We start from the raw sequence: 20,730 nt of genomic DNA, 5'->3' as shown, positions 1-20,730 counted from the left end.
CTAGTTCAGTGCTAGTTCAGTTCTAATTCAGTTCTAGTTCAGTTCTAGTTCAGTTCTAGTTCAGTTCTAGTTCAGTTCTAGTTCAGTTCTAGTTCAGTTCTAGTTCAGATCAGGTTCACTTCAGTTCTAGAATTCATGTATATCAAACTTCTAAACAGCTCTAAATGTAAATTTTTTATTATATAAATTTACCCTACATATGGTTATTTATTTTTTTGTTTATTCAATTTCAAAAAATCCATGGAGATTTATTTATATAACTCTTGGTAAACATTAAAAACACACAAAAACAACACCCTGGATATAATAACCAAAGCAACGCCATTCCGAGAAGTCCATAGTTATATAAATTCCTTAACTGCCGTACATAATTTATATAAAATTCTTGTACATTCATTACTTCAGTTTAGAACATGATATCGAGAAGAGATAAACTATTAATTCATCCGTGGGAACAACGGCGCTATGAACATCATAGAGAAAAGGTAAAATCAGCAAAGGCAGCTATAGATCGTACACCACCAGTATTTTATCCCCACATTGTACAAAAGGCCAAAAAACAACAAACAGAAAAGGAACGTACACTTTATGTTGAAAATGAAAATGTACGTTTACTACAGCGTTTGGCAGATATAATGAGAACTAAACGTATGCCCGATTTTTGGAGAGAACCAAGACCAAAGTAAGTTTTTGGTGTTTTAATATTTAAAAATAAAGTTCAAAGTTTATGTCATTTTTAGCTTTTTAAATCGAGAAAAATTATTCGAAGTCAGACCTCGTACCACTCATGTGAATTGGACGCCCTTAGAAGGTTTAAACGAAGCGATTAAAAAATCTGCTAAAGCTACTAGAACTAATAGATGTCCCACTTGCAACGGTCAACCGGAAAGGCCAAAAATAGTATGTAAATTTTATTACTGGTAAGAAAACAATATTTATTTCCTTTTTTCTTTACAGATAATACCAGTAGAACGTATACCATGGCAACCGCCACGTTCATCTTTTAACGTAAAAACTTTACAACACCGTCGATATTAAAGAATGATTCAAAGTAAGACTACAACTCAAATTAAATAACTACAGACACACTCACCCTTATAGACAATCGTGGTATCTTGATTGTAGTTTTATAAAGTGTAGCTTATATCTTGATATTGGAAATTTTTTATAACTTGATTGTTTCTTGAATAAATCTTTTGGAAATCTTGATTTTGTTTTGTTTTTATTATCTTGTGATTAGTTGTACTAAAATTATCTAGCAAATGCAGGCGGTAGGGTAGCAAATGTTAAAAATCCTGTATGACCCGGTTGTGTGGGTGGTGCTGATGATGTCAATACCTTCAATGTTTCCTTGGGTTGTTTCATAAGATTTGAAATATCTTTATCGCTGGTGGTATCTTGTTCTTCTGGTTTCTGGAAAATAATAAAACAGTGGTCAGTTAAAACTAATTGACAAAAATTATAAAATATTTTATTTACCTTGTGTTTAAGAAACTCCAAATTCATCACCGGAAATGTTTTGGTTTTGACTACATCTTCTTGCTGTAATACTTCAAAGGATTGTATTTCCGTAAAACCTTGTTCCTGTAAGGCAATACAACAACGTTGTGATTGTTCAATGCACGGAGAAAATGAACAGAAACGACCACCTAAAAACACATTAAGTCTTTAGAAATAGTACTATTATTCAGAGCGTTAAAAATACATACCACTACTCTTTAAAGCCTTAACCGCATGTTCGACTGCCTGTTGAGGAGCTGGTAAATCTAAAAATACTGCATCAGCTTTACCGTTCAGTTCTTCGCCAAAACCATTCTGACACACATCCCGATGGTAGACAGTAACGAAATCACCCAAACCGTGATGTTGAAACTCTTCTCTGGCCTGATTGGCACGAGCCTCATGAAAATCAAAAGTATGCAGATGACCATGAGGCTTAACGGCTCTCAAAAAGTAATGTGACAGCGAACCAGACCCCGTACCAGACTCGATTACCACTGAACCGGGCCTCACTTCAAGCTGGTGCAAAATCATACTAATATCAGGAGTATAGATAATTTGTGTCCTATGTGGCAATGTTTGTGTCCATAATTCGGGATTTGGTTGTAGGACATATGCCCAACCCTTGGATAATTCAACGCGGCTACCATATTTGACGCCAATTATATTTTTCACTTTTAAAGCGCCAAAAGATGTTTGAAAAATGTGTTCGATGGTTTCACCCTTTTTATTTACAATAGTGGGAGTTGCTTCAATGACATGCATAGAATTAACACTTAAATATAAAATGACCGTATCACCCTCGTCGATTGTATCTTTTGGTTTAAGAAAACTCATTTTATTTTAGAACAAAATAAAAAACCGCAATTATCAAACGAAAAAATAAACAAACTGAAAAAAAACAAAAAATTCTCACGTGTAGAAAAATGTCAAATACTACCAGGGATGCCAGATTTTAGTACAATTCTAAAAAGTTATTAGGACTTAATTTTTTGATGCCGAATGAGATAAAATTCAAATTTTTTATTTATTATTTTATAATCTTAAAGATTATTTAATTTTAAAATGTTTAAAAATTTAGTGTAAGTTAAAATATATATATTTTTTTATTTTATAAACATGCAATAATAAAGTGGCAACATTATTATTGTTTACTTTTATGTTAACAATTTACGATGATTGTGTGCGGTGTACTGGGAAAAAGAAGTTGCATAAATTCCACAAAGTACAAACATATGTTTACCACAAAACGGCGGCTAGCCGCCACTGCTTTTTACACATATACGTAAATTAATAATGCGAAATTGAACCTAATTTGTGACATTTTACTGGAAACGTATATTGCTTTTTAACATTTTTGTGATATATTAAAATTGCAAAACTTATGCGAACAATTTTTTAAAGAAAAATTCAAGATTTAATAGGTGACGCAGCAACTACCATTAGCAAGCCACCGCCGCTGATATGAAAAGGTCACGCCGCCGCCATCGTTCCTTTTGCATCGGCACCTAACCATCAATTATTTAATTTGTTTTAACCATTCAATACCGTGATATTTATTCAACGTTGTATACATACAACGTTTTTATCTATTTAGTTATCACGATTTTCTTTTTTAATGTTAAAAGTCTTGCGTAGTACTTTACACACATTTACGCCAATTACTAAGCATTCCAGTACAAGCCAGCTTCAATACAAACGTTTCCTAACCACAGCAACGCGTACTAAAGTTCAAGCGGAAATGAGTGAAAAGCCAAAGATTGTATTTGTTTTAGGTGGCCCAGGTGCTGGCAAGGGTACTCAGTGCTCTAAAATTGTGGAACGTTTCGAATTCGTCCATTTATCGGCCGGGGATCTATTGCGTGAAGAACGTGCCCGTGAGGGTTCCGAAGTGGGTGCTTTAATTGAAGACTACATACGCAATGGTAAAATTGTACCGGTTGAGGTGACGTGTTCATTGCTGGAAGCAGCTATGACAAAATCTGGCAAAAATAAGTTCCTAATTGATGGTTTTCCACGTAATCAAGATAATTTAGATGGCTGGAATCGTCAAATGTCAGACAAAGTAGATTTTCAATTTGTTTTATTCTTCAACTGCTCAGAGGATGTGTGTGTTGATCGTTGTTTGTCTCGTGGCCAAGGTGGCTCCGGTCGCTCGGACGATAATATGGAAAGTTTAAAGAAACGTATTCAAACCTACAACAACCATTCTCTGCCAATTATCAAGTATTTCGAAGAATTGGGTAAAGTGAAACAAATCGATGCTAGCCCCTCGGCTGATGAAGTTTTTGCCAAGGTTGAACAGGTATTCAAAGAAAGTGGCTTCGAGTAAAACCCTATTGTTGGAGGTGGTGGTAGTGTTATAAATATTGTTGCTGTTGTTGTTAATTCTCTGAAATTTTCTTGTTAAAGGAGGAGGAGGAGAAGAAACACTTACACAATAATTATGCCGTTTTGCTTACTTTTAAATTCTTGTCTTTTAAAACGTATTAAAAACTAACATTAGTTCAATTCTTAACAAAAAAATCGATAAAAAATACGATATACTCTATGTTTATGGTTAAACAAAATAAAAACTATTTATTAAGCTCAATTTAATATTTGAAATTATCTATTTATTCTGATGTGTTAGGGATGGTTAATTTGTTAATGGATATTTCATGTGTATAATGCAAAAAGTTTGTGGTGTCAAAAAACGAAATGTTTTTAAGATAACTTTGAAGGTTACACAGTGGGCAATGTTTGGTAAAAAATTAATAAAATAAGTTTTACCTGAATTTCGCTAAAAATTATATTTTTTCTATTTCAATACATTATATTCAAAATCAATCTTTTGTTCTCGTTTTTATTTAAATCGATTGTTTTGTATATGATTCTTCTGGGAAAGCTGCGGATATTATTCAACTTCTTTATACTAACCGACATTTCTTTTAGAATTATGTTCCTTGGAAAATTTGTTTTTTTTTAATAAAAAAACTTTATTGCAGTTTTTTTAGAACTGACTTCTAGCCAGCAGACATACATATTTAAATAAATCCATTGCAGTGCAGACAAAAACTTAACTTTTTAATATACATATTTATATTTGTGTGGCGATTGATTATTCGACAAATGAGTTACCAAATAATTATTAAAATAAAATTCAAAAAAAAAAATCATTTAAAAAACAAGTTGTATTTCCAATACAATGATTAGCAGGAAAATCTAGTCTCGTCTTAGTTTATCCAAACGAGCCTGTAAATCAGCATCCGCATCTGACATGGGTGTAGAACCACCGCTACCGCCAGTTGCTCCGCCTCCACCTGCGACTGGACTACTGATAGCACCACCAGCAGCTACGGCAGCTGGAGTGTTCTTTACACCGCCCGCTATTGATAATGAACCAGAGGCAGTCGGTAGATCTCCTAGCTGTTCGCCCAATTGCAAGCCTAATTCATCTAAAACTTGAGAGACAACGGCATCAGTCTCCTCCTCATCACCCTCATCCTCCATGGCATCATCAATAGCATCGTTGATCATTTCCTCCTTCATGTCCATAATTTCTGATTGTTTTTCGAAATCATGTAAAATCTTTTGGATTTGTGGTAAATTCAATTGACGATTCATATTCTGCATGGCCTTAGTAACGCCTAAAATTCGACGCAAAACTCAATTAATACTGATTAACTCCATTTTATTTCCAAAGTTCAACTTACCCTTCATGGCCTGAGCCATGGTATTCTGTGATTTTAGTGTTTGTATTTTCAGTGACACCGCCTGTATGTTGGCCTTCATTATCATGAACTTCTTGATGTAGCGGCGTGTGCGTACCAAATCTTTGGCCATTATTTTAACTGCATCCATTTGTCCCTCCTTGGCCATTTTCTTAATGTCGGCTATAATTTTCTTCTCTTGCTGCTCCATTTTCATACGCTCCCTGTCCAAATCTCTCATGGCTTTATTAAGAGCTCTTTGATTTTTGCGTAGCATCTCATCGGGTGAGATTTTCTTGCCAAAAAGCCAATCCATTTTTAATTATTTTATTTCTTATTAATACTTTTAATAGCTTAATATTATAATTATGTATATTTTCGTTTATTTAGTTCAGAGAAATTGTCGAAAAATTTGATATTTATTAAAAAAAATTCTATTTGTTTTTGTCACAACAAAAAAATGAAAATATTACTCATCTGTGCTTCTTCTTATTTTGCTAGAAATCATTCACTGTGAATGATGACATCATTATATATGTCGGTAGGAAATTTTGTAGAAATGACAATTGTACACTATAAGAAATTTTGCATCCTAAAAATTTTGTTTCGATAAACATAAAAAAATAATTAATTCGTTCCTATTTAACTATTTAACATTTTAATTCTCTTTATTAAACATTTATTCTCTTTTAAATATAAAAATAAGCTTTTAATTAAAAAAAACTAAAACATTTTTTTCTTCTTGAAAATTGTTTTGATTTATTATTTTTTGTTTTAATTTAATTAAAATTTATTTACTTTTTTTCCTCACAATTTCATTTAAAGTTACATATATGCACTTTTTACAAAAATACATTTCAAAAAACTTGTTAGTTTTTAGGCTTAGATTTCAACCTTAATTGTAATACAAGTTTAAGTACATTCTATGTATAGTCACAGTTGAAATTATTGCATTATTAAAATTGAATTGAAACTAAGCTAAAACTGAATTTTGTAAAAATTTAAATACAATTGGCAAATTTTTAGTTAGTCAAAAGATTAAATAACAAATAATAAAATCATTAAACTTTTTTTTAAATAAATAAAAGAAATAGTAAAAACAAATAAAATAAATAAAATAGAGAGCAACAGTAGTGGTAGGAGTAGTTAGTTATATTAGTATTTAATTGCTTTTTTTAGGAAATAAATTGGCTAAACTATTGCAATTTAAGTTTGTTTAGTAAACAACTTTAGGTTAAATTTGTGATTAGGTTACTTTTAGAACTATTTTTTTAACTTTTATTATTGTTGCAGCAAACATATTAGTCATCTTGATGATATGAAACATAAACCGCATCGCCACCAATACTTATAAGACATTGACCCTGAAGAGAAAGTAACATTATTATTTTATTTAACTATATAATTTGATTTAAAAACTTACTTGATTTTTATGTTGATTATCGAATAATATTAATTCGGTTAAGTAAAATGACACCATGGCATTGCCGCCTAAGGCCGATATATGAGCTCTAACAACAGCCAATAGCTGTTGCAAAATCCAGATTTTCATTTCCGTTTACTGTTTATAAAATTGAAAACATTTACTCACCTCTGTGATAAAGCCATGGACAAAGCCACTTATGCCACCATTTTCCCTTATAGATGTGCTCTCTCTTATAAAGAAGAAATTTAAATTACCCAAATACTTTTCAATTTTACCTCCCGGTATAAAACTCAAAGGTGTTATATCCACACCATTACGTTCGTATACACGATTCTAAAATATAAAACAATTTGATAAATTAAAAAAAAAATATCTCACAATTTTCGTTTTGTTAGCACCTACATGTCTTTGACGCATTGATCCGGGAGCCGAAGACAATTGTATGGGTGATGATTTACGATTTTTAAATAATTGTGCTCCAAACAGCGGTATATTGGTAGCTGGTGTTGGTGTCTCCACCATGTGATCTTCATCCAGAGGGAACATATAATCTTCCTCTTGTTGTAGCTGTTGTAATTTTTTATTATTAATCTCACCAGCCGAATGGGTATGACTCATAGAGTCATTACTATCCGATTGACCATTGGTTACATTTTTACGTTTGTTTTTCAATTTATTGGGGTCGCCTAGACCCAAAGCCATACCGGTAACTAAAATTTGAATTTGATCCTAAGACAAGCATACAAAATATTTGTTAATATCTTATGTCAATCGATAAGTCTATGTCAAAGTTTATATCAATGTCTATGTCAGCGTCTTCCTCAATGTCAACACAGTAAAAAACTTACACTTTATATCAATGTTATGTCAATAAATATGTTAAAGTCTTTAACAATGCCTATGTCAGCGTCTTCGTCAATGTCAACACAGTGAAAAACTTACACTTTCTGGGAAATCCAATTTAAATTTTAAATCACAAATGGCGCATGGTATCATAGTGCGTAATTTGAAATAAATAATCTGCATCAATCTACAGACATACAAATGAAATAAGTTTATTTTAAAAACAATGTTTAAAAACGGATTTAAAACCTAAAATTTCGAATTGAGATTTAAATCCGCTCTCACCTTTGAAAATGCTTAGGAAAACCGGTAACAGTTTGACCCGTATCGGTTTTTGCCCTCCACACCTGTGTAAACATTTGCAAGTTCTTAACCGCTTCTATATCCATCATGCCGGGAACTTTTTGAGTACTAACAACATGAAAACCTTCCGGTGGTTGTGATTCCATTAGCAGTGATATAATTTCTAAATCTTCGATATCATCAACTTCCAAAACACAAGTATCCTTATTGCCGCAATTTAAATCTACATCGACACCTTCTTCATCGGAGTCATCGGTATCGGAACTTTTGTCCAACATATCCTGATCTATGGATTTCAATTGATAGATCTCCTGATAACGTTCAAATGTCTCCTGTAGTTTCTTTTGTAATTCATTTAGTTTTTGCTTATCAGTCCAAGAGTTGCCAGCAACTATTTTAGGTACTTGTGGTACGGGTAATGCTGTGATGAAGAGTGCAGTGCCAGTGGCTACCAAGGCAATCATACGTTCACCTATAGATACTTGTACTTTCAAGCCAAAGATAGCATTCATACCCTTGGCTTTAAGCTTATTAATGAGCACACGATGTAGTTCGTATTCCAAAAAGGGTAGACCATCGGAAATTTCTTTAGCATTCAGTTCGGAGCGTAAATCTTTTTTAGCTCTAACTACTTGAGCCTGTAGAAAACAACCACGTCCTAAAATTACGCAATTTTTTATAGAGAAAAATATTGAAATATGTTGTCGGCAGTGTTACCTGTTACTTGTATGGACTCGGGTACTTCTAAAGTGGCCAATAGTACATCTGGCACACGACCCTTTAAACATATTGCACATTTTTTCATTTTAACATTGAATGGCACCGAAGTGACATTGTAGGGTACATGGCACACGGTACAAGAAGTTTTTGACACATTTAGCATAGCAGGAAGTCCATAACGTTTACCTACAGAACCATTGGATATACCACTGCCCATATCCTTGGCATTAGGATCACTGTTAATAACATTTCTCTCTTCTAGAGATACTGACATACCACTGCCACCAGCAGTTTTTGTTATATTAAAAATATCATTTTGTGATATGGAACGATTATAGCCCATAATTATAATGGCTGCAGTGCCAGTGGCCGAAAGAACACAAACATCGTCGCTGTTTTTAGAAAATATTAAAAAAAAACTTTTTCGCTGTTTAAGAAAACAATTTATTTTTACTTACGATATAGTGGTTAACTCGGAATAACCAAGTACCACATTACAACCTAAAGATCGTGCATGTGATCTAATCTCCATGCGTAATTCTGTCCACCAGGAATCACGGATTTCTGGCTCATCTGGATTGGGTACTCTTTCCAATAGTTTTACCGATCTAGCCGCCACAGTTGCCCCAATATGCAGTATCAGACCAGGTGGATATTTGGTCATAGTTAAAAATGGATATTCCAACATATCCATGCCTTCTGAATTCGATGATTTACCTATAGCTGGACCCATACGCATCATAGCTGTTGCTGCCATCAAACGATCACTGGCCACACAAAATGAATTTCCTAAACGATAACAACAAAATCACTAAGAGAACTTTCAATGTGGAAACAATTATAAGAAGTATACGGAGAGAGTTAAACATTGACAGCCATTTGGTGGATGGACATGTGTCAGTGAATGAGCGAGACAGTGAGTTAGTTAGTCAGAGTGAATGGAGGGGGAAGTGAAATGGTTGTAAATGTATAACGTGAACGTGAGTGATGGATGCATATTTATAAGAACTACAGGCAAGGATATACATTTTGTTTTTGTATTTAGTTTAAAAAACTTAAATACCACAAATAGTTAAAAGAGTAAAAGTAGTAGTTGTTGTTTTACAAGTTGAATATGTTTATGGTTTTTTATTATCTATCAAGAGACACATTTCATACCATTGCTCTCATGCGAATATTAAGTTTTTTTTCTTATTACTGTATGTACATAGACAAAAAACAAAAAAAGATATAGATACATCATATACATACTATATAAAATTATCTATTTATGTTTAATATTGCAAATCCATGCTGATCTCGCTCACAAGGTATTTATAATAATAACTGATCAATTTTAAATTTTTGGTATTTATCTTATTTTTGGATATATTTCTATATACATTTTGGTCATCGGGTTTTATATTTTCTCAACTTTTTGAAATGTCTATATACAGTGAATCAATTAAGTAATTTGCATATTTTAATTTTCACAAATTTTAAGAAAAAAAAAAACTTTGTCTGAACGATTATTTTAGCAAAGTAAAACAATTTGTTTGTTTTATATTTTAAACAATATATTAATTTTCTCCCATAAAAAGTAAAATTGTTATATTACCCAGCAAAAAAAGTGTGGAAAAAGATGTAGAAAATTCATCACAACTAGTAACCCGAAGTGCTTCAAATTTGGGTGAAAAACCTATGAATTTTACATTAGCGTGTCATTGGAGGGATGTTGTTCATTTTTAACAACTTGAGATGTCATTTAATTTTAGTTTTAGATTCAGTAAAAACTTGATATTTGGATGTCATTTTAAGGTAGAATAAAACATGTTGTTATAATTGTATTCAAGATGCGAAATAAAATTTTATCAAGAATCTCGTTAACTATAGTTAACGAGATTCTTGATAAAATGTGAACGTATTGTTAATATTTTGGGTCAATAAAGTATTTTTTTTTTGGTCTTTTGTTTATTTTACCCTACACCACTTTAGTAGAGAGGGTATATTGGGTTTGTGCTAATGTCTGTAACGCACAATAATATTGGTCCTATACCAAAGTATACCAATCGGATCAGAATCATTTTCTTCCATGCAAACCTTGTAATCAAACTACAGGTCGTAATTTTGAAGATAATTGAATGAAATTTGGTACATGATATTCTATTGCCCCAGGGACGAACTCTATTGAAAATGGTTAAGATCGGTCTATTATTTCACCTGTCCTCATACAACTGTACCCCCGAATAGGGCTTGTAAACATTGTAATCAAACTACAGGTCGCAATTTTGGAGATAACTCAATGATATTTGGCACATGATCTCCAAATTCTCTGTTTTACACAATAAAGATATAATTTTTGAAGATTACAATTGAAAAACACTTAATACGTGTCCTTTTAACAAAAAAAATCCAACGAAATTAATGGAATTCTAAAAATGCAAAATACTTTATTGTCATGCAGATTCTGATGAAAAGCAATAAAATGCAACAACATATGCAAAAAACTTAGTTGATGCACGGTATGTATATATGTAAGTTTTTTATTGCATTTTCAAATCGTTGTCGATATCAAAGTCCTTATGTTTCAAAACTAGTTTAATTTCATTTATAATTATTGTGTCCTCCGGGAGATTAGTGGTTAGGAGGTGGTGGGTTCGATTCCCACCTGAGGAACTGGTTAAGGAGCGCACAACAGACCCGATAGAGGCCTAGGTGTATGTATTCGGATTTGATGTATATATGTACATCCTCCTTTCTAACCTACTAACTAACTTACTAACTAACTAACTAAATAACTAACTAACTATAAATTGTTTCTATCACTGATGTCACCAGTTAACTGTGACCAAAATTAATTTTCGTTTTAATGCTGCATGTCTAAAATTAGTATTTTTGAATTATTTCGAAATTTTTCTAATTGTATATCTATCTATCTCGAAAACATGCCGCATACAATTATTAAAGATTTCGCTACCGAAAATATCCGGGGTCCATAAAAAATTCACCACTATTCTGCATTCTAATCAAAAAGTTCAATCGAATCGACACAGCTAGATTAGAAATATAAATACATTTGTTTCTACCACAATGGATTATTTATATCCCAGATAAACTTCGGATGTTATTAATATCTAACCGAACAAAATGTTTACACAAAAAACAATAAATTTTTGACAGACATATTAAAATATGAAAATTAGATTAAATCTAGACATTTTTATGAATTCCGAATATCTCAAAATTTTAGTTAAATAAAAAGAACACAACTTTTCCTATTTGATATCTTCTTAAATATTGACACCATTATCATATTACCAAATAACTTGCGAGCCGAAACAACAAAGCGAGGAATAACAAAGAAATCAGATGAAAAATATAATTAAACATATAGTTACTCGAGAATTTACTTATGTTGAAGATCAACATTTAAGTAAAATTAGGTTTTTACAATACACCTACACATATGTAAGAAAAGTAGTAGTAGTAGTAGTACATACAATTAAATTTAGGATACACAAAAAAAAAACGTACAAAGAAATAGTTACAATATCGTACATAGATTTAATGTACAATTTGCATACACTCTACTTACTTTTACGATGTATAACTGTTTTTTTATTTTAATTATAAAGAGCAGGTTTATGGATTTGTTTTTATTTTTAGAGATTTTTTTTGTTTGTTTAACGAGAGCATGGCAGTGAAGAGTAGAGTAGAATACATATACAATAGTAATAATAATAATGTTAGGATGAAATGTTAATTTTTTAAAAAATATACAAATAAAATCCTTATTATTAATTGTCCTAATGAATTGCTACACATGGACAGTACAGCACAGTACACACACTTATAAAATAAAAACACGCACACACATACAAATGTTTTATAGATAAATTGTTTTAAATTTAAACTAAATATATAGTATAGAATCCTTTTGCAGGATTTATTTTTGTTTGTGTTTTAATTCAATTGATACTTCATTATTTTTCTGAAAATATTTAAATTAACGGACAGTTTGATATAGTGTTGTTTTAGTTTTGTAAATCTTCTTACTTATTTTAATTGAATTTACATGAAAAATACAAAAATTTTCTTAAATCAAACTGAAATTATGAGTTTAGCACTCCTCATGATTTAAAGCATATTTTGACAGCATCAGAATGTTTTCGAACTTAGGTTGAATTTTCGAAATTAATTTCAAATTTTAAATATTGTAAAATTCGGCCTCAATTAAACCCAAAATTTTATTTTTACAAATTTGTTTTCGAATATATTTTCGAAGTTTTTCTCAAATGAATCGAAAATTATATTTTTATGAATGCTCACGAAATAGGGAATATTTTAATAAATAATTTAAATTTTTCGATCAATATTGCAACAATATTGAAGATTATTAAAAAAATAATAAATATTTAAATATAATTTCCGATTTATTTGAGAAATAAAAGCTTTAAAATTTTTTCGAACATAAGATCGAATTTTCGAAATTTTTAATAAGCCTGTAGACATAAAGATTTTGAAATTTTTCTAAATAATTTCGAATTTTCGAACACCATATTGTAAACTCAACAGATGAACTCATTGTGCACTTGTGTTCGAACCTACATACTAGATCCTTTAAAAAAAAAATCGAACATTAGAACTTTACTTAACCCCAACTTACAACTAAGAAAAGCACAAATACGTATGAAAACAAAAACCAAAAACTCCAACATACCTTTTGGTGTAACACTTAAATCCGAATCTGAAGAACGTCTAGCCATTTCACCCACCTCTTTGGGAATAATTGTTGTAGCCGTTGATACGGTAGTAGCCGATGATAGACTATCCGATTGGGATTGTAAAATCATGGGAGTAACGACGGCACCAGTACGTGAAGGTGTAGGAGACATTTTACTGCGATTACCAGCAGCAGAAAACGTATTTCCCGCCGTAACTGTTTCATCCATAAGTGATGTATTGGGCGAAATTGAATTCCTTAGATTTGGACTATTATTGTTGGAAGTACAGCTGCCGCTGCCATTGATTTCATTCAAAGACCTATGTCGACCGTAATGTTGTTGTTCGTGGTGGTGTTGTTGATGGTTGTTTAGATGTTCGTGAGGGGTAGCAGTGATATTGATGATGTCAGCATTAAAAGTGAATGGAACAAGCAATGAATTTTTAGCATTACAATTAGTATTTTTATCAATGAGACCTAAATTCGAATCACTGTTAGGGGAGTACAACACAGATGCATCAAAATGTTTGCTAAAACGAGCACTAAATGCTGGCCTTAAGCTGGCATTATCTCTAGCCGTTGTAGGGCTAAAGGGAAAAAGGCTATTATAGGGTTTTGCATGGATATCTAATGTTTTACTACAATATGGCGAGAGCTGTGATGCCGAACTTTCCGATTCAGAGGGAGTGGGAGTTGAGGGACAAAGTTTTAAAATGGGAAATTTAAATTTACCCTCAGTAGTACTGGCTAAAACAATAGATGCTGGACGAGTATTGAAATTCTTTTTTATAGTTTGTTTGCAAGCTAAATTAGCTGGCATTGGAGCTATATTTACATTGTTAAGAGATTGTGAGTGCAAATGAGAACTAGCGCAATTTGTTGCAAAATTAACTAAATCGGGCTGTGAGGAGAAACGTCTACCGGAATTAAAGCTAAATTCATCGGGATTTTCTAAAATGTCGTCAGCATTCTGTAATAGAAGTAGAGAGGAGTATTGATAGAAAGAAGAGTGAATGATAAAAGCTATAAAATAAACTCCACCGTAATAACAACAGGAGTACAATTCCAAACTACAGTGGAGTTTATTCAATGCTTATTCTCTGTAGCAAGCAAACAAAGATGCTTGAGTGAGACTACCTTATCAGTTTTTTTATTGGCAACATTGACTTCGACGTTTGCCACAATATTATGCATTTCCAGACAAGAGGACATGTCAACATTGTGTGGAAAATTACAAGAACATTGTTCGGTAGAACACACATCCGGCGATGATTGTGTACTTATGGTCGATTCCGAGCCCACTCTTTGATCTTTTGACGTTGTCTTATGAATTTGAGTATTAAAGGATGGTGTCGGCTGCTTCATGGCCGAATCATCACTGACCGATCGCACAATAGGATGTGTAGTTTTTTGCAATTTCTTACCAGTTGATATGGGTTCACTGTGCGTCCAACTTTTCTTCGCTTTACGCACATCCAACATAGAATTTGATTCTGATCGCATGTTCACATTTTTAGTGGGAAAATATATAACACTACTTAGGGATCTTGAACCACTAGAGGATGATCTTGAATGTTCATCGATTTTACGCATTAATAAAGCATATTTATCATTTAAAATATTACGTGATGAATTGGTAAGATGCTTCATTTTATGAGTAAACTTTTTTATGCGTCTACCGCCACGACCCTCCTCTTGTCGTATAAGATCCATCATTAGCTGTGACTCGGGATCTGAATCGGCTTCTCTGACATCTAACAGAGAACTATCGAAATTGAGTTTACTAAATGACAACGTTGAGGAAGACTTCTGACGTGGATTAATACTAGCGCCTGTTAAAAATTCTAAATATTTTAGAGTGCGTCTATTTTTGTTTTATTAAAAGCGCATTGGCATAGTGTTAGAAGGATTTAAGAAAGAGCAACAATTAACGTTTAAAAACATATGCATTTTTTGGGGCGTTAAACGATACGATTCGAATAAGTGATTCAAAAAAAGAGATTGAAATATTTTATTAAGAAATATTGTAAAACATGTTCATTATCAAAAAATTTTGGAGATTTTTTTGGATTTTTTTGAGAAACTCTTAATTATAACAATTAAATGAAAAAAATTTTAATTATTAAAGTGTTCGATAAAAGTAAAGTTGTGAGTCAAACATCCCCCACAGAAAATTTTCAGAGTACTCGGAATTGTAACCAATGTTGTGTGCTTTACTTTGTGTTACTTATAATTTGATTTACTTGTATATAAAATCTGGATATGAAGTTTAAAATTTTTTCAATAAATTTTTTTCTGCATTACATTTTAATATACGAGTGATTAACATTGTATATGAGAACAGAAAATTATAATATAAAAAATCAAGTGTGCTGTAGTTTAATCAACAAAAAATTTTTCATTTATCGAAAAATATATTTTGGATCAACATTTTTTCAATGTTTAGATGAATTTTAAGCAAAATTTGTTGCTTAAAATTAGGATCACGATCTAGTAATGATTGGAATGGCCTTATGCTTATGAATGAATTTGTAGAAACATGTATTTGGGTAGCATTTTTTAAAAAAACATACATATTTAGATACTTCTTAATACACATGTATTTTAAATAGAAAGTAGTTGTAGATATTTTTTGATATACTTGTGTTCCAGCTTGGAAGGTGCTGTAGAAACAATTTTACTTACTAGGTATATCGGAAAGAATGTAGGAATAGCTACTTTTCCATACACAAGTATATTATTAAAAAAGTATAATCTACACACAATATCGCAAACCAAGTATATCAGTTAGTGTGTCATTTTCAAGCGGCCATACCCTGTGTAAAGTAAGCCAGAGTGTGCGTAAGTTTGTAAGCACTTTCGAATACAAAATAAGCAACACAATATCAATGTAGTAAGCTATAAATTTTCTGTTGGGTCTTGCGATTTGTAGAATTTCAATATTATAAATGTTATGCTAATAAAGTCACCAGAATGTACGAGATGTTTAGTAAACATTGTTTACAGCATATGTTAACTTACAGAGCTGTTATTTATAAAAATGATGTTAAACAACATTATTAAAAGAATTTAAAAGTTAAACTGTTGTGTTAACAGAATATCCCAATTGTTTCAGAAAACATAAACTTTGCATTACATACATGTATATGAAATTTTCGGATTAAAACGGATATTATTGAAACTATATATATATAATCCGAAGAAACAATTTTGAATTACTTATTTAAAAAAATATTTCCTTTACATTTATTCAAACACTTTCTTTATTATTTTTAAAATGTACTCACTCTTCAATTAAAGCATTGTCTGCCGAAGTTGGTTGATTAGTAGTGTCTTTGATCAAGGTCACAGCGGTGCCTATGCCACGAGCCACCACGCCAACGTCACCTTCTAAGTCGAAACATTGTGTATAAGCTATAACAGCATTGGCGCCCATATTTATGGCTTTCAGTCCCATTTTTCGCTGAACCTATAAAACACATACAACTTTTACAAAGTTTTCTTCACATATCTTAAATTTATTACATACCTGACCCGATAATTTCAGAAAAACTACCTGACGAGCTTCATTGGAAGCTCTAGGTGTTCGTATCTTGTCAATCCACTGATATTCAGGATCATCATTAACTACTAACTCCTCTACAAAACCATGAATAACTTGAGCACGATAACCAATTGGTATACAGGGAGCTAGAAAGCCAAAAACAGAATATTAAATTTCTCCTTCATTTATGCTCTTTTCCTAAACTTACAATGGAAGAACGGTATGCCACAGGAACTCTGGCGAAATTTGTTAACATCTGAAAATAAATCCACTTTGACAATGACATTGACTTCACCACGTATGCCGTGCATAGTGTCGAACACTGGTATCCATCCAGAAAGAACAGTGCCTTTGCCTTGGGTGGTTTGGCCGGAAGTTTCTAAACATAAGGGATTTAAACCAATATTTACTTTGCCAATTGCATCATTTGCTGAGTAGGTGTCATGGTCCATAAGACGTATCTGCAAGGGTTCATCTTGTAGCTCTGCATCATCAACTTCAAAACGAAACCTTTAAGAAAAAAATAATAACACACATTCTTATAAATATTTAACTATATTTACAGAAAATATTATTTATTGAACTGTTTATCTTTCAATTGATTACTATCACTTTTGATAACAGCTCAAAAACTAGTGTTTTTTTACTGGTCAAACACATACCAATCTGTATTCCATTGTGGATTAAGACTTTTTCTACAGACATCAGTTTTGTGTGTCACATTGCCCAATTTTATTTCTACGTAGGCATCTGTTGTGTCCGATGATTTGTCCATAACAGGCAGATTCCTGCCAGCTTTAATTTTGACACCCACCTTGCCTGGCATTGTTTATTTGGTGGATTTTTCTCTGGACAAGAAAAATAAGCAAACAAAACTTTTTACAATCTACAACTTCAACATCAAGGCGAATTCACATAAGGTGTTTCTATTCAATCAGCTGATAACTGTTTCTTCACTAGACGGTACGCACTAATGTCAGAATTTGTTATTGTTAACATTTGTATATTAAAAAAAAAAACATAAAAAACTTCATTATATAAAAAAAAAACTTAAAAAATAACATGCATGTTTTAAACAAAAACATCAGTGCGTACCAGAAGCAAAACTGAACTACCACCAACTTATGTGTATTCTGTGAATACTATTCACCTTGTTCAACATTTATTATAATAAATGTTGAATAGTTTCCTAGTGGTAATATTTGACAAGTTAGAGATGTGTTTTCAATGATATTAAAAACATAAAGTGTTTTGATATATAGCTTATTATATGGTAATAATTATATGGCTAATCAGTAAAAAATTAATTATAATAAAATTATTTTATGTCACAATAAGTACAAATAAATTTATATTAAATTATGGCAAAAACGTTAGTAAAACTATTAAAATTATTTGAAATGTCAATCCTTCGCTGCGGCATTCATCAAAAAGTGCTAAAAAATACAACAATACTAAATTTTCCATCTCTGTTTTTAACTACAACGATATGGCAACTTTTAGATGCCAAAGAAGAAAAATCGATATTTTGGCAGCCATGTTTTTTTTAAGAACCTAAACGTAGAAATTTTGCAGCGTCTAGAGAAAAAATATATAAATTAAAGTAAAATTAAACATATTTAATTAGATAAAACAATGCCAATTGATTAAATAAAGTGCATAAAATAGTATTTGTGAATAATTTGTAAAAAGTTAATTGAAAATAAATAAAAATTAAAGTTTGCCGGGACGTAGCCGCAATCTTTTAGGTGAGACGAAAAGCAAAAAAGTACTTGGTGTAATTTGGTAATTGATAAAAAATGGAAGCTCCACCAACTACAATCGATACGGCACCGGTGACCGGTGGTGTAGCACCCACACGTGGACGCGGTGGTGGAATGCGTGGTTCTTATGAACGTGGTAGGGGCAGAGGTATGGGTAGGGGACATTTCGGAGGTGTGGGTGGACCTGGAGGTTTTCCAAGTCGCGGTGGTTATGTACCACGTGGTGGAATGGGTGGACCACCAATGGGTTATCCTGGCCGTGGTGGGTATGCTCCTCGTGGGGCACCGCCCATGCGTGGCGCACCCGGTATGGGTGGTCCGGGCGGATATCAAGGAAGGGGTGGTGCACCTAGGGGAGGTCCACCAATGAGAGGAACTGGCCGTATGCCTTTATACAGTCAACGTAAGTAGTAAATAAAAAATCAATACCATGTGTGTGAATAATTCTGTATGTATACGTGAACGATTTGAACTTTTAGCACCAAAGCAACATACTGGGGTGGATAATAATAAAACCGTATCGCCTGTACAAGCTAATGTGGCTAATCAAGTGGTAGCAGGAACTGAAGAAACAACAACAAATTCAGTTAAACCGGCACCAGTTACAAATACTGATCCCAGTGCTACAACTACGGTTGCGGCCGCTGCTCCTATTACATCCAAACCTATCTCAACGGGAGTTTCACCAAATTATAGAGGTACTGGACGCGGTAGAGGTATGGGCGGACCTCGTGGTCGTGGTGGTTATAATCCTCATAATGGTTCGGCTGGCATGTCTTCAATGTACAGTGGTGGACCACAAATGGGTGAACATGGAGTAATGCGTCGTGGTGGACCACCTCGTGGTCGCGGTCAATATTCAAATACTGGCATGACACGACCACCAATGATGCAACAACAGCCTCATGTTGTCAATACACAAGTAACACAACCAAATTCGCTAAAGCGTGGAGCACCAGGTGGACCACCAGGTCCCAAACGTGGTCGTTATGAGGGTGGACCCTATTCTCAACGTGCACCGGCTCCTAAATACCATCAACCACCCCATATGGCACCACCCACGAGTTATGGAGTACAACATCAGCAGGCTCCACCACCACCACCTCAAAGGTAAATATTTTTGGTTACCATTTAATATTTGTTACTTCAATTGTTATTTTTTTATTTCTAGCCATCATGCTTATGCTCAACATGATCCATCACAAACAATGGATCCTTATGCCCAATCATATGCTGCTCCTCAAACACAGGCACCATATAATGGTTATGGTCAAACGACAGCTTATTCTCATGCAGCAGCACCAACTCATCCCACAGCTCACCAAGCCAACAGTGGTTATGCCACACATGCTGCTACCGAGTATGATCAGAGTCAATATCAAGGTTACAGGTAGGCTACTGAAAAGAAGACTAAAAAATTATAAAATTTAAAGATTTTAGGATCTTATCTTTAGTTTGTTTGGCAATTTTTTTTTAAATATTTTATTTTCAGTTCGGCTTATGCCCAACCAGACACACGCTATCAAACATATGGCCAAGACTATACACAACAGTATGGTGCTCCAGCTGTTGATTATAGTACATCTCAGGCAGATTATACACAACATGCTCAGCAAAGCTACGACGAAAGAGCATATGCCGGTTACGGTAAGTCCTTTTCTTTAATTCTTTAATATTAAAATAATCTACAAAGTCGGTCCGTTGAATGCCCTATATATTAGCTTCGCTCTTAGTTTGTAGAATCTTAGGGTATATATTAGAAAAACAATAAAACTTAAGAAAAAAATATGTACTTTGTTATTATTAAAATAACTAACAACGTTAATTTACGATCGACGAAACAAATCTCTTTTTCTTCATTCAAATAGACACACAATCGTATCAGCAAGGCTACACCAACTCTACAGGATACTATTAAAATATGATAAATATATATAAGAAAGTAAATGATTTAAACAATAACAGATTGACATAAATTACTACAACCATAATAACGCTGTGCGTGCCGATGATACAGTTTGCTGCAACCTTGAATTATAAATCATTGAGTAATGCCAAAAAAATATATAAAATCTTTAACAAATATTATCAACATAAACAGAATCAACGTGTTGCATGCCCCTTTAAAGTAAAGCATCATAGATTGAAGAAAAAGTACTTTAGAAAAAAAAAATACTTTTTTTATTTTGTTTATTTTTTTCGTTTTAATTCAAAACTATTAGAATTTAGTCAGTCAT

General features: G+C 32.7%; 6 protein-coding genes across 8 annotated transcripts; 3 read left to right on the top strand and 3 right to left on the bottom strand.

Moving 5' to 3' along the window:
* Positions 1-280: 280 nt before the first annotated feature.
* Positions 281-1,105, top strand: LOC111677692 (sperm axonemal maintenance protein CFAP97D1). The gene is made up of 3 exons (XM_023438857.2): positions 281-682; positions 741-900; positions 958-1,105. Exons 1-3 carry the CDS (start codon positions 414-416, stop codon positions 1,036-1,038), a joined length of 510 nt encoding a protein of 169 aa, XP_023294625.2. The 5' UTR covers positions 281-413; the 3' UTR covers positions 1,039-1,105.
* A 100-nt stretch (positions 1,106-1,205) lies between these two features.
* On the bottom strand, positions 1,206-2,412 carry LOC111677691 (tRNA (adenine(58)-N(1))-methyltransferase catalytic subunit TRMT61A). Its single transcript, XM_023438856.2, has 3 exons — positions 1,710-2,412; positions 1,480-1,649; positions 1,206-1,413 (listed from the first exon to the last, which is right to left on the bottom strand). The coding sequence occupies exons 1-3, from the start codon at positions 2,335-2,337 to the stop codon at positions 1,252-1,254; spliced, it is 960 nt and encodes a 319-aa protein (XP_023294624.2). The 5' UTR covers positions 2,338-2,412; the 3' UTR covers positions 1,206-1,251.
* Positions 2,413-2,985: 573 nt separating this feature from the next.
* Positions 2,986-4,093, top strand: LOC111677696 (UMP-CMP kinase). The gene has a single exon (XM_023438862.2). It carries the CDS (start codon positions 3,119-3,121, stop codon positions 3,830-3,832), a length of 714 nt encoding a protein of 237 aa, XP_023294630.1. The 5' UTR covers positions 2,986-3,118; the 3' UTR covers positions 3,833-4,093.
* A 364-nt stretch (positions 4,094-4,457) lies between these two features.
* Positions 4,458-5,669, bottom strand: LOC111677698 (charged multivesicular body protein 2a). The gene is made up of 2 exons (XM_023438864.2): positions 5,196-5,669; positions 4,458-5,129 (listed from the first exon to the last, which is right to left on the bottom strand). The coding sequence occupies exons 1-2, from the start codon at positions 5,506-5,508 to the stop codon at positions 4,705-4,707; spliced, it is 738 nt and encodes a 245-aa protein (XP_023294632.1). The 5' UTR covers positions 5,509-5,669; the 3' UTR covers positions 4,458-4,704.
* Positions 5,670-6,467: 798 nt separating this feature from the next.
* LOC111677688 (C2 domain-containing protein 5) lies at positions 6,468-17,636 on the bottom strand. 3 transcript variants are annotated; one of them, XM_046948904.1, is made up of 14 exons: positions 17,393-17,636; positions 16,939-17,240; positions 16,716-16,876; positions 16,474-16,655; positions 14,324-15,050; positions 13,919-14,156; positions 8,943-9,273; positions 8,482-8,876; positions 7,747-8,422; positions 7,561-7,648; positions 7,021-7,347; positions 6,784-6,951; positions 6,616-6,720; positions 6,468-6,556 (listed from the first exon to the last, which is right to left on the bottom strand). In XM_046948904.1, the coding sequence occupies exons 1-14, from the start codon at positions 17,554-17,556 to the stop codon at positions 6,494-6,496; spliced, it is 3,927 nt and encodes a 1,308-aa protein (XP_046804860.1). In that variant the 5' UTR covers positions 17,557-17,636; the 3' UTR covers positions 6,468-6,493. The 3 variants fall into 3 exon arrangements, with proteins under 3 accessions (XP_046804860.1, XP_046804861.1, XP_023294620.2); XM_046948905.1 differs by lacking the exons at positions 13,919-14,156; positions 14,324-15,050 and adding exons at positions 12,059-12,073; positions 13,184-13,506 and having other exon boundaries at positions 17,393-17,633; XM_023438852.2 differs by lacking the exons at positions 13,919-14,156; positions 14,324-15,050 and adding an exon at positions 13,184-13,506 and having other exon boundaries at positions 17,393-17,633.
* A 624-nt stretch (positions 17,637-18,260) lies between these two features.
* On the top strand, positions 18,261-20,430 carry LOC111677677 (trithorax group protein osa). The gene is made up of 5 exons (XM_023438842.2): positions 18,261-18,896; positions 18,973-19,603; positions 19,665-19,883; positions 19,986-20,140; positions 20,362-20,430. The coding sequence occupies exons 1-5, from the start codon at positions 18,530-18,532 to the stop codon at positions 20,409-20,411; spliced, it is 1,422 nt and encodes a 473-aa protein (XP_023294610.1). The 5' UTR covers positions 18,261-18,529; the 3' UTR covers positions 20,412-20,430.
* Positions 20,431-20,730: the final 300 nt, after the last annotated feature.

Source organism: Lucilia cuprina, chromosome 4 (genome assembly GCF_022045245.1).
Source record: "Lucilia cuprina isolate Lc7/37 chromosome 4, ASM2204524v1, whole genome shotgun sequence".
Lineage (NCBI taxonomy): Eukaryota > Metazoa > Arthropoda > Insecta > Diptera > Calliphoridae > Lucilia > Lucilia cuprina.
Note: the sequence above shows the minus strand (reverse complement) of the source record. Positions and strands in the feature narration are given on the sequence as shown.

Bases quoted from the DNA above. Each gene is read 5' to 3' on its own strand.
- LOC111677691 (XM_023438856.2), bottom strand. From the start codon at position 2,337: ATGAGTTTTCTTAAACCAAAAGATACAATCGACGAGGGTGATACGGTC. The intron at 1,650-1,709 runs GTATGTATTTTT...ATGTGTTTTTAG, and splicing joins TAAGGCTTTAAAGAGTAGTG to GTGGTCGTTTCTGTTCATTT. The intron at 1,414-1,479 runs GTAAATAAAATA...ATTATTTTCCAG, and splicing joins TGGAGTTTCTTAAACACAAG to AAACCAGAAGAACAAGATAC.
- LOC111677677 (XM_023438842.2), top strand. From the start codon at position 18,530: ATGGAAGCTCCACCAACTACAATCGATACGGCACCGGTGACCGGTGGT. The intron at 18,897-18,972 runs GTAAGTAGTAAA...TTGAACTTTTAG, and splicing joins TATGCCTTTATACAGTCAAC to CACCAAAGCAACATACTGGG. The intron at 19,884-19,985 runs GTAGGCTACTGA...TTTTATTTTCAG, and splicing joins AGTCAATATCAAGGTTACAG to TTCGGCTTATGCCCAACCAG.
- LOC111677696 (XM_023438862.2), top strand. From the start codon at position 3,119: ATGTTAAAAGTCTTGCGTAGTACTTTACACACATTTACGCCAATTACT.
- LOC111677698 (XM_023438864.2), bottom strand. From the start codon at position 5,508: ATGGATTGGCTTTTTGGCAAGAAAATCTCACCCGATGAGATGCTACGC. The intron at 5,130-5,195 runs GTAAGTTGAACT...GTCGAATTTTAG, and splicing joins CATGGCTCAGGCCATGAAGG to GCGTTACTAAGGCCATGCAG.
- LOC111677688 (XM_046948904.1), bottom strand. From the start codon at position 17,556: ATGCCAGGCAAGGTGGGTGTCAAAATTAAAGCTGGCAGGAATCTGCCT. The intron at 7,649-7,746 runs GTGAGAGCGGAT...GTATGTCTGTAG, and splicing joins TTTCCTAAGCATTTTCAAAG to ATTGATGCAGATTATTTATT. The intron at 6,952-7,020 runs GTAGGTGCTAAC...TTTATATTTTAG, and splicing joins GATCAATGCGTCAAAGACAT to AATCGTGTATACGAACGTAA.
- LOC111677692 (XM_023438857.2), top strand. From the start codon at position 414: ATGATATCGAGAAGAGATAAACTATTAATTCATCCGTGGGAACAACGG. The intron at 683-740 runs GTAAGTTTTTGG...TGTCATTTTTAG, and splicing joins TGGAGAGAACCAAGACCAAA to CTTTTTAAATCGAGAAAAAT. The intron at 901-957 runs GTATGTAAATTT...TTTTCTTTACAG, and splicing joins AACCGGAAAGGCCAAAAATA to ATAATACCAGTAGAACGTAT.